The sequence below is a fragment of the Spinacia oleracea genome, chromosome 2 (genome assembly GCF_020520425.1).
Source record: "Spinacia oleracea cultivar Varoflay chromosome 2, BTI_SOV_V1, whole genome shotgun sequence".
Taxonomy (NCBI): Eukaryota; Viridiplantae; Streptophyta; class Magnoliopsida; order Caryophyllales; family Amaranthaceae; genus Spinacia; species Spinacia oleracea.
Window position 1 is genome coordinate 106,501,813 of NC_079488.1, and position 18,202 is coordinate 106,520,014.

The 18,202-nt window shown below is 35.6% G+C and overlaps 2 protein-coding genes across 13 annotated transcripts; one reads left to right on the top strand and one right to left on the bottom strand.

Annotated features, from left to right (window-relative positions):
- The first annotated feature begins 223 nt into the window (after positions 1 to 223).
- Positions 224 to 12,382, top strand: LOC110785764 (protein LATE ELONGATED HYPOCOTYL). 11 transcript variants are annotated; one of them, XM_021990279.2, is made up of 10 exons: positions 236 to 559; positions 664 to 687; positions 917 to 1,103; positions 1,675 to 1,786; positions 2,548 to 2,617; positions 4,380 to 4,449; positions 9,916 to 10,143; positions 10,242 to 10,539; positions 10,626 to 11,692; positions 11,791 to 12,382. In XM_021990279.2, the coding sequence occupies exons 3-10, from the start codon at positions 1,065 to 1,067 to the stop codon at positions 12,202 to 12,204; spliced, it is 2,298 nt and encodes a 765-aa protein (XP_021845971.2). In that variant the 5' UTR covers positions 236 to 559; positions 664 to 687; positions 917 to 1,064; the 3' UTR covers positions 12,205 to 12,382. The 11 variants fall into 11 exon arrangements, with proteins under 11 accessions (XP_056693662.1, XP_021845971.2, XP_056693661.1 ...); XM_056837684.1 differs by lacking the exon at positions 4,380 to 4,449 and having other exon boundaries at positions 224 to 559; positions 2,548 to 2,609; XM_056837683.1 differs by having other exon boundaries at positions 664 to 1,103.
- Positions 12,383 to 12,524: 142 nt separating this feature from the next.
- LOC110785811 (probable RNA 3'-terminal phosphate cyclase-like protein) lies at positions 12,525 to 18,192 on the bottom strand. 2 transcript variants are annotated; one of them, XM_021990333.2, is made up of 7 exons: positions 17,970 to 18,192; positions 17,512 to 17,825; positions 17,263 to 17,412; positions 14,883 to 15,064; positions 14,641 to 14,816; positions 14,136 to 14,352; positions 12,525 to 13,228 (listed from the first exon to the last, which is right to left on the bottom strand). In XM_021990333.2, exons 2-7 carry the CDS (start codon positions 17,714 to 17,716, stop codon positions 13,019 to 13,021), a joined length of 1,140 nt encoding a protein of 379 aa, XP_021846025.1. In that variant the 5' UTR covers positions 17,717 to 17,825; positions 17,970 to 18,192; the 3' UTR covers positions 12,525 to 13,018. The 2 variants fall into 2 exon arrangements, with proteins under 2 accessions (XP_021846025.1, XP_021846018.1); XM_021990326.2 differs by having other exon boundaries at positions 17,512 to 17,835.
- Positions 18,193 to 18,202: the final 10 nt, after the last annotated feature.

Consider the following 18,202-nt stretch of genomic DNA (forward strand, 5'->3'; position numbering starts at 1 on the left):
TTCTATTTCCTTTTTCTTCTTCCTTAAATTAAAAACACACCAAAAAGTGCACAAGTAGGTCTCTGAATTATCCACTAAATCCCTGCCACCTGGCACCATCCACATAAAATTTCCAATTTTCTTTTATTAAAAAAGTGAAAATTCAATCAAATCCACAAAAAATATTCGTGGCTGGAATTCGTTCTGAGAAACTCCTGGTTTCTCTTCCTTGAATTTGGCATCCTCCTCTCTCCTACTAATAAAATATTAAAAAAAAAAAAAAACCACCACCATCATCACCGTCTTCTTCTTCCTTCATTTCTCTGCATTTTTTCCACTCAACGAACTCTCACTCTTTCTCTCCTACTTAACTGCGCTCAATTCTTCCTTAGTCCGACACAATATTTTCTCTCTCCTACAAATATTCGTGGCTCAAATTCATTCTCAGGAACTTCCTGGAGTTGAATTCGATCAATTACAATCCTCTTTTCCCTCAAATCAATGGGGTGAATTTTTATTTTATTTTTTAATTTTTTTTGTCGTCATGAGCAGATAACATCTGCTTTAGTGTCTTCATAAGGTAACTTTCGATTTCAATTATTTCTTTGGAATTTTATCTTTTAATTAATTATATTATCTATTGAATCTGACTTTTTTTTTGATTTTTTTTTTTGAATTGAGCAGATTTGCGAGGACACGATTGTTTCGGTGAGGATTCTGTGAATTTGTGATTGTAAGGAATATAAAAAAAACTGTTAAGAAGAGAAATTTTGGGGAAAAGGAGGGAAGTCTGGTTCCTTATTTTTCTTTAATTATATAAAAATATCATTAGCTATGTGAATTCTGATTGAATTTAGTTCGGGAAATGCAAAAAGGCGGATTATCTTTGAATACGTTTGTTGTTGTTTTTGTTTGGAAATTGTTTGTGTTTGTGCAGTAGTATTGAGTTTTACCACTATGGGTTCTTGGGGGAGATGACTAGATGAGAAGTGGCTTTAGTATCACTGTATCACTTCCTTGTTTTTGCTTAAGAGGATCTGAAGCAGCTTTGCGGTACACCGCCTGCTGCCAGCGGTGTCGGTTCAATGGACGTTTATTCTTCCGGCGAAGAGCCGATCATTAAGGTGCTTCTGTTTTTCTACTTATATTTGTGTATTTGCTTGAAGTTTATTTAGTATACCTTACTCCCTTTGGTACAAATTACAATTATTTTTTGCTATTTGCTTAATACTAAGATATGGGAATAAATTTAGTTAAATTGTAATACCCAGTTTTGCATCTTGTATTGATGTAATTATATAACCTATAAGGCAATAATCTTGAATTGATATCATGAACTATGAACTGATAGAAGGAGTTGTATTTTGGACTAAAAATATGGACTAAGTCAGTCTCTATTTCGGATAAAAGCTGTTATTGACTCAATCTGCCTTTATTTTGAATCAAACAAAATTGGCAATATTTAAGCTGGATCAAAAGAAATTAATGAAATCGGTTCATGTTTTGGATTATAAAATTTTGGCCAAATCTACTTATATAAGTTTGGAATAAATGAAATTTGCATATAAAGTATTCTCCGGTCACAAGAAATTGGCAAAATCAACTTTTATATTGCATCAGTGGGGGTATATGGTTTGGACTTAGGAAAATGAAAATATTATGCTTTGCTAATTTGATTTTGTTGGGATGTTAAAGACTCGAAAACCTTACACGATCACAAAGCAACGTGAGCGATGGACAGAAGAGGAGCACAATAGGTTTCTCGAGGCGTTGAAACTACATGGTCGAGCTTGGCAGCGAATTGAAGGTTTAATTTTGCTCTTTATATTTTACTACTGTCTAGTTCTATTTCCATGAGTTTAGTCTTGCATTAGGCCATTTTACTGAATTATCTAGTAGGTGATGGCTTTGCCAGTTGCTACTTCATAGCAAAAATATTGGTTTTATATTATTTTTAGGCCATGAGAGTGAAAATCCAAAACTTTTCCTAAAATTGAAAATTAATTTAAGGGCGAGGTGGGTTTAGAGTTTGGTATCAAGTAGAATCTATTGATTGTCTGTTATCACCAAAGAAAAAGCATGTCAGTCCGCTTGGCATGCTCATAAATGAGAATTTTGAGTATTGTATTTGAACAGAATTGAATTGGAATTATTTTGACAATTCTGTTGTTTGGCTCACACCAAAACCACACTTGCTATCCTAATAGATCTTGAATTGGCATTGATCTCCTCATTCTTCTGATCCTACAATATTCTAGATATTGTTTGGTGTAGAATAGGGGAAGATATGAAGTACTTCGTATATGAGAGTGTTGCTATGAATGAAGCCACATGCTCTACGCAGACCAATTCTTTTGATTTAGTTGTAGCCATGATAATATTTCTAAAATAAATTCAATTGTGACATAGTGTAAGCCAAACAGTGGAATTGCGACTAATTTGGCCCCTTATCCATTCAGTTTTCTTCTCTGCCTCACTAAATGGGCTCATAATGCTATTTCTTTTCTATATTTTATCTTACTTGGAGAGCTGCTCCTTTTCTTCTCTTTTCTATTTGGTGGTGTACAGAACATATCGGGACAAAGACCGCTGTCCAAATAAGAAGTCATGCACAGAAGTTCTTTTCAAAGGTCCATCGGTATCTTCCGTTTCATGCTTTGGTTACACTTTTTTTCTTCTCTTGCTAGTATGTGGAAAAGGTCCTTCTTTCCAATGCAGTGCATAATTTTGTCAATTACTTTGTCGAATTTCCATGACCTGAATATTTAGGGGTTAGAGAACTGAGAGCCTGCAACTGGTCTTTTCTTAACAGATAGTAAGATATGTTTTATTATGTAATCATCGTCATAGGGTTATCTTTGTTGTGACATTTAGTTTGTCATCTCAAGTCATTTGCATTCTTGACCAAGAAACCATAATACTTCGTATGCAACAACACAACTATAAGAGAAGTTAAAATGAGAAGAATAACAAATACATCTCCTCGCTAGAAAGGCAAGGGTGAATTATTGCCTTATGTAACAGTTGTCAGAAAAAAAAAAACTATAAGAAAAGTGAAAATGAGAAGAATAACAAATACATTCCAAAAAAATTAGAAGATAAGAAAAAAAGAGGGATATAAGCTCACTCTCTTCGCATTTGAAAAAAACACACTCTCAGTCTCCTGATCATCATAAATAGCCCCTGCCGCGTCAAGCTCCACAAGAAATACCTCATTGATGGGCAATATCTAACCTCCAACTTTTATTAGCTAACTGCTAAGTGACAAGCCTTTGAGCAATGTTCAATTCAGAGGAGTATCCCAATCATAGACATTTTGTCAAGCTCTTCAAAGAGCATTCTCAACATGAAGTTGTTTACCTCATAGTCCATGCACAGAGTTCATGGCCTTACCTAGATGTGTTCTTCAGCTCATGAATGTCATCCATAGACTTCTATTGCGTGTAAGGGCTTTTCAATAGTCACTATGTTACACTCATTTCAGACCGAGTTTGAAACACTCCATGCCTTGAATGATATGGTATCCCTTTAAGTAGACATATTGCTTCTTGTAATACAATATATAAAAAGATACTTAGAGATATTGTTCCTTAGTCCAATCCTCTATCATTTCAACTTTTTGGCATTACAAAAATGTTTTCCTCCTTTCTGTTTTTTTAGTAGTGTGAGCTGAGGGTGAGAAAAAGCTCTTCAACTAACATGGAACGGTTTTAATCTAGGCGGGCATCCTCCACAACACAAACACCATGTTTTGCCATTACCCCAAAAGCAAAAGATTCAAGATGTTAATTTTTTTTCTCTGAGATATCTTCTAAACTCTTGGGTCCTTAATTTGGATATTGTTTCTCTGTTGTGGAAGCATGTGATGCTTTAGAATGTTGCTGATCCCAAGTTCTTCATCTCTATTATTTCCATCTTCTTCCTGCACAAGCATGCATAGGAGTACAATTTAATGGATTGGTCCTTTATATTTCATCCATTTGAGTCTTTGTCATTGACTACTAGCCTCTAAAGGGGAATTATTCTGTTCCTTGATTTCCTTCCTTAACTCATCATCTCATCTTATTGCAAATTTTGTGTATAAATAGAGACAGTGCTGAAATTGTTGGCTTGCCAAATGCTTAATAACCAATCTTTCTTCTTGACTATAATTCTACTTGGAAATTGGAATAGTGCAAAGTCTCTAGTTCACTGCATTGTTTACTCCAAGATTTAAGGGGAAAACTGAATAAGAAGAGCTAAGGAAATAAAGAAAAGGAGGGAAAGAATGAAGGGGCAAAAGAAAAAAAGAAAGCATGGAGGGAAAACAATTGATAATGCCATAAAGTTGACTTGAGTGTTGGAGATTAGTAAAGGTACTTAAATCATAAAACTAATATAATGCCGTTCTGTTAATTTAGGACTTCACTTGCAATTCTAGCATACTGCAAAATGCCGTTCCATCGATTAAAAATCATTTCGCGACTTCTGGTATAGACCTCTATTTTACTAGATTATCCATTTTAACATTTTCAAAAACGTTTACCATATTTAATCTGATGAATTTACATACTTCATGTGTTTCCTTAATATTGCAAGAGTTTGACTTTTGCACCATTTATATATTAGCTTTGAGCATGTGTTTTACTAATATACTTCATATGTTATTATGTTAAATGTTGTTGGAATAGTATCCATGTATATTTTCAACATATCAACTTTTATTTTTTTTATCAATGTATAATAAAAGATTAATGGTCCAAGATGTCTGTTGACAAATGTGGTAGTCAAAGTGTTAAAGTTTTAAGTAAACTGAAGTAGAAGACGATTATACATTTATATGCATATCGTATTCACTATAAATGTTTAGCAACTCTTATTTCTATACAAAATAATAGAGAAGGTTTTGAAGAGTAATTTTAGCTACCAGTTGCCTATGCATATTTTTTTTGGCTATTTCATAGCTAGCATATGTGGACACAATTATGCCCCCTTAAAACATGTCCGAACCTAGCCGAGGCCCTTGTCATACCTAATAGTGTCTGGAGGCTGTAGCAACTATAGAATATATCATTTCCATTCACTTGGATCTTTTTCATGTAATGATTTTGTCAGGGTCCTCCTTGGAGAAGGATCTTCTTTGGTGAGTCACTCTTCTCCCTGTTAAAATTTCTTTGTTTTGGAAAGTTTTTTCCCCCTCCTATTTCTATATTTGTTTCTTCCTCTCTTTCATTTATGGGATTCCATCACGTTCTTGAGTCAAGTCAATGAAGGTGTAAATCATCTAGAATCATTCTCCTTTACATTTGAATGATGTTAAAGTTTCTTTTTACTTGTGCATTAGTCATTTAGGTGTTAGAAATGTATTTTTGCTTGCGAGAGAATGATGCAAATGTTTGATTTTATCGTTGTGAATCAATAAGGTGAGGACTTCACAAGCTTCCAAATAATATCCTTAAACAACCTTTACAGTAAGGATTAAACCCATGTGTCATATTGCATGGTACATGTCTGTACATGCATGCCAACTGTCTCTGGTAATGATATCTAAGGACCCAGACGTCAAATTCAAGTTGGGTGCCATGTTTAAATTTGAGCAGTTACTTGTTCGGTTTAACACATTGATCCACATAAACTTCTAAAAATAGTGCTTTTCTGCAGAATGTTGCATTATGTAAAACATCTTCGTCTCCCATAAAGAGTTGATGACAAACAAGTCTATATAACACAAAGGCATGGTGTCCTTCATTGCTGGTTTGCATTTTATCTGCAAGGAGACAACTTCGTGTTTCTATGATGTAAGGGCAAAAAAGAATGCTCCAATATATCATTTTTCTGGAATTATACCTAAAATAGAATAATAATGCTTATCTGATGGGTTTTCTCTGTTTGTCACACCCAACATGCCAATACTAGGCTACTACCATTGATGGTAATTATTGCTAGAATACTTTGGTTTTGAAATTAATTCTCGAAGTCATTGTAGAAGCGAGTGGTTTGTGTGTAACATCTGCTGGGGTATTTCTGCCATAAAATTAGAATAGAAATGCTAATAATTTATTCCCCGTTTGTCACACCCAACATACCAATACTAGGGTACTAGCATTTATGGTAACTATTGCTAGAATGCTTTGGTTTTGAAATTAATTCTTGGAGTCACTGTAGAAGCATGAGGTTTTGTGTGGGAGCATTTGTTGGAGCACTTCTGCCCATTTTTGGTGGGTGGGTGGTGGTGGGATGGGGGGGTTTCTTGTTGTCACAGCATATTTTCATCGTTTGAGGAACCACATGAAGCCAGATTCTAGGTATGTTGGTTTAAATGAATTGTTCCAAATAGACTGTAAATCGACGGGAAAGATTACTACATACGTTGCTGTTTTGGCTTGTAGATAAGCGTCTTACTCTTACCTATATTGGTTTTGATACTAAGCAATAAACAGGAACATCCTCTTTCTATTTACATTCCATTTTCTTTGGAGAGTGACATCAGTCGGCCTGTTGACAAATAAGGAAATTGTTCGTGTTTATAAGGAGAATGAAGCTCTATCAAGTAAGGAAGGAAACTGGTTTTTTTGGCTGTAGATGAGATATGGCTATGGCACACTTTCACATTTTAAAATCGCTTTACCATCAGTAAGTTACTGTAAGGCTGCAAGTTTTAGTTTGCTGCAAGCTTTAGTTGATGAGATATGAGACGTCTTTCTGCATCAGGCCCGGCCCTAAGGGGTAGGCGAGGGGTGCGACCGCCTAGGGCCCAAGGCGGAAAGGGGCCCAAAATAATTGTCTTTCCAGAAATTTTAGTACTAATAATAAACAACACATTAAATACACATGTTATTTCTTTGGCTCATTGGTAGAAAGTAGGTTTTAAAGTTTTGATATTTACTAGAGGTCTAGGGTTCGACTCCCCTTACTAACTCTTTTTTTTTATAAAAAAAAAAAACTTTGTCAATATTTTTTTTGTGTGTTTTACGTTGAGTTTATGTACATAGTATTTGACTTTTAGTACTCAGTTCTAATTGATATAACTTTATGTGAGCAAAAAAATGCTTATTTGATGGACTATGGCCTATGAGTTTATAAGTTTTAAAATAGATAAGCATTTTAATGAAGACAAAATTAACTGATATTTTTATATGCTCAAAATGAACCTTTATTTTTAAAAAATATCTCTTTACGCATATTAATTATCTTGCAATTAAGTGAGTATTTATTTTATTGAAATATTTCAAGAAATAGACTAGAGCCGGATTTTGAAATTTTAGGATCCTGCAAATGAGATATAGTAAGTTTTTATTGATTTGAATTCAACAATATAATGGATTTCACAAAAAAAAAAAAAAAAATTATTTCAGTTAAAGACGTATTATTTTCGAAGGGGCCCAAATCCCATATTTCACCTAAGGCCCTCAAAATGTCAGGACCGGGCCTGTTCTGCATTGGGGAATCTTATGGTGTCCTTGGTCAAATGGATAGGCAACTCATGAAAACAATGGCTAGCCTATTAGTATATGTGATTCAGAAGTTGGATTTTTCTCTAAAGATTGGTTATCTTAGTTTGAGATGATGCCATATAAAAATTGAGGTTCTTTTCGTCCATTCTGAAATGTCACAAACAGGTTGAGCCCATGCCATATAGGAAAACTACAAGTATTAACTATCCCAGTTTCAAGTCCTCTACTCACCTCAATAGGATGTAAAATAGGAAAACTACGAGTGTTAACTATAAAGATCAAAAGAAGCTGCATATTCTTAAAGGAAGGCTGAGATTGGGCTTTGATAGGGGGTGAGGGGAGGTCTTGTTGATGGCTGCTATGAAAATGTTTATACCTTGACATAATAAATTTACCTAGGATTTTGTTGGTTGTGGACTAGTGCTGGATGTGTTGATGGAGTTTTTGAATCATTCTGACAGTAACAGCTTGTAGGATGTGGGCGGTTAATCTTGATGTTTCCTTCATTCCCTCATTTTCAGGGTTTCTTTCGTCCGCTTCTCTTATAGCTTTGATATTCTTTCTTTAAAAAGATTGTTCTGTTTAAAGGTAAATTTGAGGTTAAGTTTTATTCATGCTATCTGAAGAAATGATTATGGGGTAGATAGAATTACTAATCCTCTTATTAGTTGGACTGTTGGAGACTTGGAGTATGACATTTGAATCTGATGTGCTGGTGGGCTTATGAACTATTCATCCCCTCGCCGTAGATTTTTATGTCTTATTTAGTTTAGATCGAAGCACATTAGTTTTTACAAGGAAACAAATTCAGCCTTATAATGGTGAAGCTTCAATTATGTCAGCTTTCCATTTTCCAATTTCTTTGAACAGGCAGACTAGGTAGTTTCAGTACTTCTGAGCCGGTGTGAAGTTTATCATTTTCTTTTTTGCTAAACCTGGAATTTTTTTGCTTGAAATTTTTAATTGGAATTGTTACCCAAATATATACTCCGTATTGAGCCAAAGTGAGAAGGGAGAGAAATATTTTTATTTTATTTTATTTCTTTTCCTGAACTGTAGATCAGCATTAGAAAGTTCATGTGTTTTTGAGTCTCTAGGTAGCTGAGTCCAATGCTACTGAATATTGCACTCCTTCCTCCCTGTTAAGAAAATTATTATTTGATATTGCTTTCAACTGTTGGATTTTAGCAAATTCGTCTTATGCATAGCTCAACAGTTTTCTATTACAATTTATGAGAGGGGCTGGTTTGACCGAGATCTTGTAGCTTGGTCAAATCAGCCCCCTTTTTTCATTTTGATAAAGCTCAAAAAGGTAAAGATGAATTTGTCTTATCTGATTTTCTCTCATTTCTCATAGTGGAGTTTTCCTTCAGTTTCTCACAAAAAGTTTATGAAATAACCGGTAAATCACATTGGTTTTTGATGTCTATCCCTGCTTCCCTAGTTTTAAATACTAGTATGTAATATAACAAACATGGGAATTTAAGGCCAAGCCTTTAATTGTATAATTGAATCATTGATGAACTGTAGATTAGAAATATGGAGAAATTTGTTTTTCTTGTTACAATCAGTTGGAGAATTTTCTCTGAGCGGACATGGTTCCCTTGTTAAATTTGATTTCTTATTAGCTCTCTGAACTCTAAGTTAATAGTTTTTAAATTGGAAGATTGTGAAGGATTTCCTTGTTGAAAAGGCATAGAGAAACAGAGAATATTGCAGAGTTACCTGATATTCACTAAATCATACCCAGAAATGCTTGAAGTGGATGAATAGCTTATAAATGCATGCAAGATGTATCTCATCCTTAAACAGGTCCTGTGTAGTTCTGTCCGTTGCATCATCATTTTGCTTGACATAGTTGTTATATTCATCAGTCAGAATGGAGTCCTTTCAGTCTTGAGTGTCAAGTATCTGAATTGCGACATCTTTGCTAATATCAAACATGTCCCAAAAGGGATTTACTTTCATAACCGCGTATCTGTATAGTGCTCCTTGTATTTGAATAAGGCATTTGCTTGGTGCAAAGGCAACTGTAACTTTCATTTTGAAAATTTATCAAGTCTTTTTATTATTCCTTTGAGGTATCTTGAAAGGGGTTTTGTAGAAAATGGCTCTCGCAATGTTGTTTGGATTTTGTGAATATCTATACAAGAGAAAACAGGATTATATGTTATTGGAAGAAGCTAAAACAGATTTGATACATTTACTGTTGCCTAGAGGGATAATTTTGGAGTGTGGATATTCCACATTTCCTTCAAGATTAAATTGAGATGGTGTTTTCACTCTTTTGTTGTAATAACCATATATAAAAATCATGATCCGAGTCCCCAAATAATGTCTGGCTTCTAAAACAATCAGTATTTTGTGAAATATCTATACAAGAAACAGAATTGAGACATGTACTTCTGTTCAGTAGCCAGTAGGGCACTTTTCAAGCTTTTTCTACATCGTCTTTTCAAGCTTCAATTGGTCTTTTCTGAAATGTTGTGTACTATCCTTTCAGTTGGAAAAGGAGGCTCTTGTTAAAGGTGTTCCGATAGCGCAAGCTATTGACATAGAAATTCCTCCTCCACGTCCGAAAAGGAAACCAAGCAATCCTTATCCTCGCAAGACTGGCGCTATAAGTTCCCCAAATACGCAGGTTAAAGCAAAGGATGGGAATCAAATACCACCAGGTTCTATACATACTACAGAACAAGTTTTAGATTCAGAAAAGGAGCAACTTGCTGAGGTATGCTTTATCCATCACCTTCCTGTATATGCCTGTTATCCTCCTTCATTCATATATTTTTCTTTACACACCACATGTAATTGTTAATTAATCTTCAGGAAGCTGTTGGTGGTGATGCGGAATCAAGCCCTAAAGAAACTGATGGCAGTGACAAATGCAGCACTGAAGCCTTTACGCTTCTTCGTAAAGCACCATCTGCCTTGGGAACATCTTCCAATGAAGTCCCAGCCATGGCTGTGGGATCAGCTAGAAAGTTATCCAACTTTATGGAGTTTGTGCCAATAAAGAAACCAGTAGCCGACAATGAAACACGAGATCTTAATGCTGCTGCCGGACACAACAGAAATCATAAGCCCGATAAGTCTGATGTTGTTGACATGATTCAGAATGACTCAGGTGAGATTTCAATTTATAAACTCATCCAACATAGGGATCATTGATGATGCTTAAAACAAGAATCTGATCATGTTGGTCTATGCCAGAAAATGAAACAAATGCAGCTAAAACATTTCCCAGGCATGCTCCTGTTCATATTCTTGATGGAAACCTGGGATCATGCAGTCAGGGTCTTTCTTCAGATGTATCATATCAAGAACCTGCATTTCATCATATGGGGATCCCAGACCAGCCTTCATTATTTAGCAATCCTACAGTTTCAGCTGCTGTAGAAAGCCAAACTAGCACTTCAAGATCTACTAATCACCAAATATTCCCCAATTCCCACCCTCCATTTAGTCCCTTCCCTAACAATCAAGAAAACTACTCTTCATTTCTGCAGATGTCCTCCACCTTCTCAAGCATGATTGTTTCTGCTCTTCTCCAGAATCCCGCTGCACATACTGCAGCAAGTTTTGCAGCTTCATTTTGGCCCTGTGCAATAGAAAATTCAGCCAATTCTACTGTTGGAGGTTATCCACACCGACAAATGAACCCAACTCCTAGTGTGGCAGAAATTGCTGCTGCAACTGTAGCAGCTGCTACTGCTTGGTGGGCAGCACATGGATTGCTCCCCTTATGTACTCCTCCTGTACATGCTGGCTTCTCTTTACCTCCTACCTCAGTAAGTGCTCCATTAGCTAATTTTGGCCAAACTCCAGTTGCTAATGAAGAAAGAGAAGAGATCAAGAACTCCCAAGTTCCTGAACCACAAGTTCAGCAATGTAATCAAGAATTGTCTGAAGCTTTACAACCACAGCATTCAGCATCCAAATCTTCAGCAACATCCTCGCCTGATTCTGGTAATATTACTAGTGCAAAAATGGATGTTGAAGTGGCAGCCGACAATAACGAAAAGAATAATGTCCCTGCTTCAAGTGAGCAAAAGGACGCAAACAAGGGGAAGAGCAAGAAACAGGTGGATCGCTCATCTTGTGGTTCTAACACGCCGTCAGGTAGCGATATTGAGACTGATGCTTTGAAAAAGAATGATTTAGGAAAAGAAGAAGCCAACGAACCTGATGTCAGTCGACCTACTACCAGTGAACCAAGTAGTCGCCGCAATCGACTCATTGGCAACATATATGAATCCTGGAAGGAGGTCTCCGAGGGGGTAATCACGACTCTCTGTTATTAAAACAAATTATTTATTGAATTGAATTGTGTCATTTGTTCATTTGTTAATGTATGTGGGTGCAATTTACATGACAGGGGCGCTTGGCATTTCAAGCACTTTTCTCAAGAGAGGTGTTACCCCAGAGTTTTTCACCACCTTTAAATGTAACTGGTAAGAACCAAGAAGTGAATGTCACTGTTGGTGAAAACAGGAACAATGCAGAGAAAGGCTATAGCGGAATACAGTTCGATCTCAACAGCAATGCATGGGAATTTTGCTCCAGTAATCAAGGAATAGAAAATCTTAAATTAAGAGAAGAGGACAATCGCAAAGAAGGGCTGCTGACATTTAGTCTTGAACATGGGAATCTGAATACAACAAACAGAACCGGTTTTAAGCCATACAAGAGGTGTTCTGTGGAGGCCATAGAAAGCACAGCGATGAACTCCAACGCACAGCAAGAAAAATGTTCCAAGAGATTACGCCTCGACGGGGAGGCTTCAACATAATGTCTAATGATGCAAGCAATTTCTGTAAGGGAAACCTTGCTTACCCCCCCAATTATCAATTTTTATATTATTTTTTTCAATTTTAGCTTAATTTCAGTCCTGAAAAGTTCACGAGACTTTTCATGTTTGTACTATAATAGAGACTACATTGCTGTATCTTATTTGTCAGACTTCTTCAGATGCTTGCAATCTCCATGAATAGACTTAAAATCATAAACTCTGCATCTCCAATTAAAGAAGTCTGGTTAAGGGTATCGTCAAAGGTAATATGAGTACATGGAACTTCGGATTTTAACCTGCTTTGTTTAGAAAGTAGCACATTACAACGACAGACAAAAGAGATATGTGACCAATTAATTCCAGATGAAGGGAGTATGTCTTACAAAAGCAAAACTTATCAAATGCAGAAAACAAAATTGTATTGCCACATGATTTCATCATGGTATGGTAATTCTAACCTAGCCTGCAAAAATGACTCACAATACAATACTCTCCAAGCTAATGACCACATATCTATTTTGGGCAGAAAGGTTGTAATTACTCCGTATAATATAATGTGTCCAGAAATAATAACATTTCAATTATAGTCGAATTTGTGTTTCTCCTGTAAAAGGCAAACTAAAACCTAAATGTGACTCTGAATTTCACTGTTGCTGGTGGAAGCTATCAACTATCTGCTTTGAGAAAGAACGACCACTAACTACAAATATCAAAATCAGTAATCCAATCACCTGCAAAATTTGTTAAATCTCGATATTACTTCAATACTCATCATACTTCCACCGGAGAAGAAAGTTGTATAGAGATGGCCATATCATGAAAGCTTTCTGGAGAGATTTTTCAAACCACATCCCACACATTTAAGTATGACCGTGCCTGTTGAAGGATCAGGTTTGATGGCAAATGTAACACTCAGAAACTCTTTTATCAGCCTCAATGCTTCTATTCCATAGGGAGAAAGTTTTCCTACACGGATTTTAGATACATCTTGAGGGCATAAAGCACAAAGAAGATATAACAACCCCTGCAAAACCAGTAAATATAAAGAAAATGGTGTAGTTAGTGACTTGGTGGAATAGGATTTTAGAAGGCAAAAAAACTGAATTCTCTAACTCCTAAACAAGCAAAGATAGTTTCTTAATTCACTTATACTGTGCAACTAATATCAATTCAAGAAAATCCTACACCTATAACAAAAATATAGAAGACACGTTCGCTATTTCGAATTGTTTTTTTTAATCACATTACTATGTCAGGAAGTACTACTCAGCCAAAACATATCAAATACTTTTGCCTTCAAAAAATATGTCCAACTTAGAAGAGAAAGTTGAGGTTATCTTCAACAAATAAAAGAAAACAGAACCAGCATGGGGATCTTTAGTATTAATCTGCTATCAGAAAGGTTTTTTTTATTGCAAATTCAAATGGAGGAGTCAAAATGGACAAACCAAATGCAGTTTCATTTCTCACACTGAACGATAGAGCAACCACCATTACCATGCTAAAGGATTATAAAGATCTATTATCACTATTGATTCAGGTCTAATTAGATTGCAATTCATTTGTCTCAAAACAAACTCGCCTAAAAACAAGTTCTATGGCGTTCAAACTTCAAGTAAGTACAACGCAGCATTTTTTCTTACGAAGTATACTATTATAAAAATAAGAAGCCACTTTAATCTTTGGCGGCCAATACTAAGTTTATTCATCAAGCTGTCAAAGTAATCTATTAAAACAATAATTTAAAAATACCCTAGCTCAAAAATATTTAAAACCAGTCAGGAGTATTTGTTAATATAAAAATATAGTCAAGATGTTGGCGTGGAAGTAGCTTTTACTAAAATATGGTAACAGAAAATAATGTGTAAAATCAATATAAGCATTTGAACCCACTTGACACACAAGTATCTATGATTGTTGATAGCACAAACCTGATGTGTGGAGTCCACCACTCCCCCCTGCTCAATTTCACCAAGTAAAGCAGAAGCAATTTCCACACCAACATCCGCAGGTGGCTTCAGATCTGCCCTCTCATCGTCTTCAATCTCAGCTGTCTCCTCTTTTCGTGGATAAGAAATAGTAGTATCAACAGAGATGTAGCATCCAGAAGTGGTTTCAGCGACCAGTGAAATACCAAAGCCGGGGGAACTGAATCAGAATCAGACATCCATACAAAATAAATCACCATAACTCAAAAGACAGGGGTACGGGGTAACATCAATAGTAGCAATACCAAACAGGACACTAGGGACTATTACACAAAGCACTACTTTCTCAACCTGTAGTCAATTTAACCATTTCAAAAAACAACCAAACGAGAGTAATACTCTGGTGGGGAAGTGTACTTTCTCATGATATCCATAACCTCATGCCGGAGACATGCATGCACTTTCGGGTTAAGGGAGAAATTATAGGCAAAAAGAAGCAGAAGCTTACTTTCCAGCTTGTGCACCAGCCTTGTGATCGGTGAAGATATGGACATCAGGAAGCAAACGATTGAAAATCCCACGAGCAGCATGTATAATTGCATTTTCAAACTGAGCCGATACTCGAGTAGAAAAAGACACCCCTCTGATGCGTTTAACCATTCCCTCATCAATCCAGTTCACTGCCTGAATGGAGATATATAAGACATGGAAGTATGACTCAAGTAAATAAAAAGGCTAAAAAAGACTTACCGTTAAACTAGTATGCACAATTGGTACTGACAAAACTACTTCTCCACCACCCAGAGGGGGTACTCCACGGTTCTCAATTTTCAGCTCCAGACCTTCTGAAGGAACTCCAAAGCGTTTCAAAATGTTCAAGGTAGTTGACCGGAAGGTATCAATGGATGGATCCTTAGAATCGTTGGTTATACCTGGTGAGAAAATAACTTAAGTCACTTGAATTCTAAGACCTTAGCATCAACTTTGAAATGAAAGTTTGTACAGCGCTAAGAAAACTTCCAAGTTACGAGAAAGAATCAGAAAGGAACAGATGCTAACAGCCAGTTCAGGTAAAGAAGCATGCATGAACTGTCTTCCTCAACAAAGGTGGGTAGATTATTTAGTGCTTCAATTTAATGTTTATTACACCTATAGTTTATTTTGGGTATGTTTCAATTATCCTAATTAGCTAAAAAGCACCTTCCCTAAATTCTTCTTCTTAATTCCCTTCTATTCTCTGTATTTCAATATCAAAAGAGGTGAATCCATTGCAGACAGCTTCCAGTATTCTAATACACCATCAACAAAATTTCCTACTAGTTCCCATAACTGCGGACTAATTCACTAAGAAGAGCTTTTTCATTATCATAGTACTGTATTTATTGAGTAATACTGTAGAATTTAAGGCAATCAAGTGTGTAACAGATTAACAGGGTAACATCATTAGTTAATTACCAAAAACAACGTACTAAAGTTTAACCAATAAAAAGTTAAGCATGAATGTCCAACAAGTTAAACCACACATTTTCCAGTAACAATAAAAACAGAACTCCAAAACTGCACCAGAATTCCAGTAAGAAAAACAAAGGGTGGCATGTGCAAGTGGCATACAAGTTCCAACCTCTAAAACAGAGTTAAGCTAATAAATGGGGTCTAACCTTTTGAACTTTTCACCGTTTAGGACCTATACCTTTTTTTTTCACCGTTTGGGACCTCATTCCCCTTTTCCGGCCAAAATTAACTAGAGTCATTAAAAGGTTAGGTCCTTGGGTTAAAAGGTTAAAGTAAATCAAAAGTTTGAGGACTAACCTTTTCGTTTTTTCACATTTCAGGACCTGAACTTTCTTTTTTCACCTTTTGAGACCTCATTCAAGTTTTCATGTAATTCCAGTTCAATTATTAAAGTTTCTAACCATTAACATACAATAAGCTCAAATTAAAATAATATGTAACGTAATTCATAAACTTAGCCCATATATAAACTGATTTGGGTATCAAATAATTTAATGAATAAAGAAGCAAATAATTATTTACAAGCTGATCATATTTTATACATTCGGTTATGGTGTCCAATGACAATAGAAGAATTAAGCAATTTATATAGTAGAGTACGATATTCATACAATTATACTCAAAGGTTTACGGGGATGGTGGAACTAAAAATACACTACGGAATTTTCCGCCCGGGACCCAAGTTGTTAGGAAGATCTGTCATTGATGGTATATCCTCACAATTGTTTGTGGTTTGTTTGAAGAATATTAATAATGTCCACACAAAAACGTAAAATTAATAAAAATAGGTTAATTTTAAACGAATTTTGATTTTGATCACAAGTTAATATATCATACTAGTTCTTGATTGTTTTATGACAGTAAAGACAATTGGTTTATTTATGCTCATATTTGATGAGGTACTTAAATGATTTATGCTTAACTCGATCAAAATTAATCAGCAATCTCCGAATTAAAATTTACGACCTCAAATTTTCTATAAACATATTTAAATAAGTTGTTATTGGATTACGTAAATTAAGTTTCAACTATTAAAGGTCTTATGAATGAGTAAAGATTATCTATGATGTTTGGAGAAGAGTACTATGTAGTTTTAATTGTATGATGGGGTTTGGAAAAGATGAATTATTATTATTATTGTTAAATATATTAATAACAATTATTACATAATAATTAATAAAAATAAAAATATTAATAACTATTATTATAATTATTAATTTGAGCGCTAACTTTTTTTTTTTTTTTTGGCATTTTCTGATTTTTTTTATAGTAAATAACGTTGGTATACAAAATATGGATATGAGGTCCCAAAAGGTGAAAAAAAATATTCGGGTCCTAAACGGTGAAAAAATCAAAAAGTTGGACCCTAACCTTTGTCTTAATTTATTATTTGAGTGATAGTATGGTTAACGGTGAGTTAAACTATGGTTAACTGGCCGAAAAATGAATATGAGTCCCCAAAAGGTGAAAAAAAAAGGTTGAGGTCCTAAAGGGTGAAAAAACCAAAAGGTTGGACCCCAACCTTTAGCTTAACTCCTCTAAAACAACCGAAATCGAAACGAAAAACACAAGGTGAGAACACTAATCAAACATAAATCAAACACAATAAATGCAGTACCTTTGAGCCTAATTGAAAGAGGCTTCTTCCCAAACAAACCTAAAACCACAAGTGGTTCCAAGAAATAACCAATTGAACGACTCAACCCACAATCATGAACCAAATACTTTCCACCCATCACAATACCAGGCTTGTACTTCAATTTCGTACCTGCAATCAACGATTAATAAAAAATAAATAACAAAAACAATAAGAATCCTTAAACCCTAGAAAAACCCTAAACCCCATTTATTGAAAAATTGAACATACCAGTTTCATTAATTTCAACATGACAATCATCGCAGACTTTTTCGATGAGTCGTAGGAGAGAGATTTCGTGAGGAAGAAGGCCGGGGATTGTTTCATTTGATCGAATGTCGACGATGAGAATTGGAGTTGAGGAGAGTGTTGAGAGAAGAAGACGTAGCCTTAGGTTTTGGCTGCCTTGAAGTTTCTTGTAGTTTATCTTCGCCATTTTCGCTTGCTTGAGCTTCTCGACTGATGAAGAACGCTCTTCTTCTTTGACGGCGGGGAAATATTGGTGTGTTCTCTCTCTACTGAGCTTCTCGACTGATGAAGAGCGTCTGCAAAACCCTAAACCGTGTAGAATTATGAGCAAAACCCTAAACCCTAAACAAACGAAAACCTAATACTTGTATCACTCCAATTTTCCATTCAATTAACAATTAATTACATAAATAAAATTTAAAAAAGAATTAGGAATTTACCTGGCTGCAGCCACCGCAACAGGTGGTTATGCGGCAGACGAGTAGCGTCGGTGGGTGATTGGTCTGGCCGCAACGTCGGTGGGTGACTGGTCAGGCAGTCCGGGATTTGACGGCCGGCGATTGATCAAGAGGCAGGGTGGGGGGCAGCGTTGTTCACAGCAACGGGGAACTAGGGAAGGGAGATGTGTTTTTTTTGTTATTTTGAAATCAATAACAACGCTCTAACCCCTGAC

Excerpts from the sequence above, each read along its gene's own strand:
- LOC110785764 (XM_056837683.1), top strand. The coding sequence starts at position 1,065 with ATGGACGTTTATTCTTCCGGCGAAGAGCCGATCATTAAG. Across the intron at positions 2,618-4,379 it reads TTCTTTTCAAAGGTCCATCG|GACTTCACTTGCAATTCTAG; the intron begins GTATCTTCCGTT and ends CTGTTAATTTAG. Across the intron at positions 11,693-11,790 it reads GGAAGGAGGTCTCCGAGGGG|GGGCGCTTGGCATTTCAAGC; the intron begins GTAATCACGACT and ends TTTACATGACAG.
- LOC110785811 (XM_021990333.2), bottom strand. The coding sequence starts at position 17,716 with ATGGCGAAGATAAACTACAAGAAACTTCAAGGCAGCCAAAACCTAAGG. Across the intron at positions 15,065-17,262 it reads TCTTTCAATTAGGCTCAAAG|GTATAACCAACGATTCTAAG; the intron begins GTACTGCATTTA and ends TTTTCTCACCAG. Across the intron at positions 14,817-14,882 it reads TTGTGCATACTAGTTTAACG|GCAGTGAACTGGATTGATGA; the intron begins GTAAGTCTTTTT and ends ATCTCCATTCAG.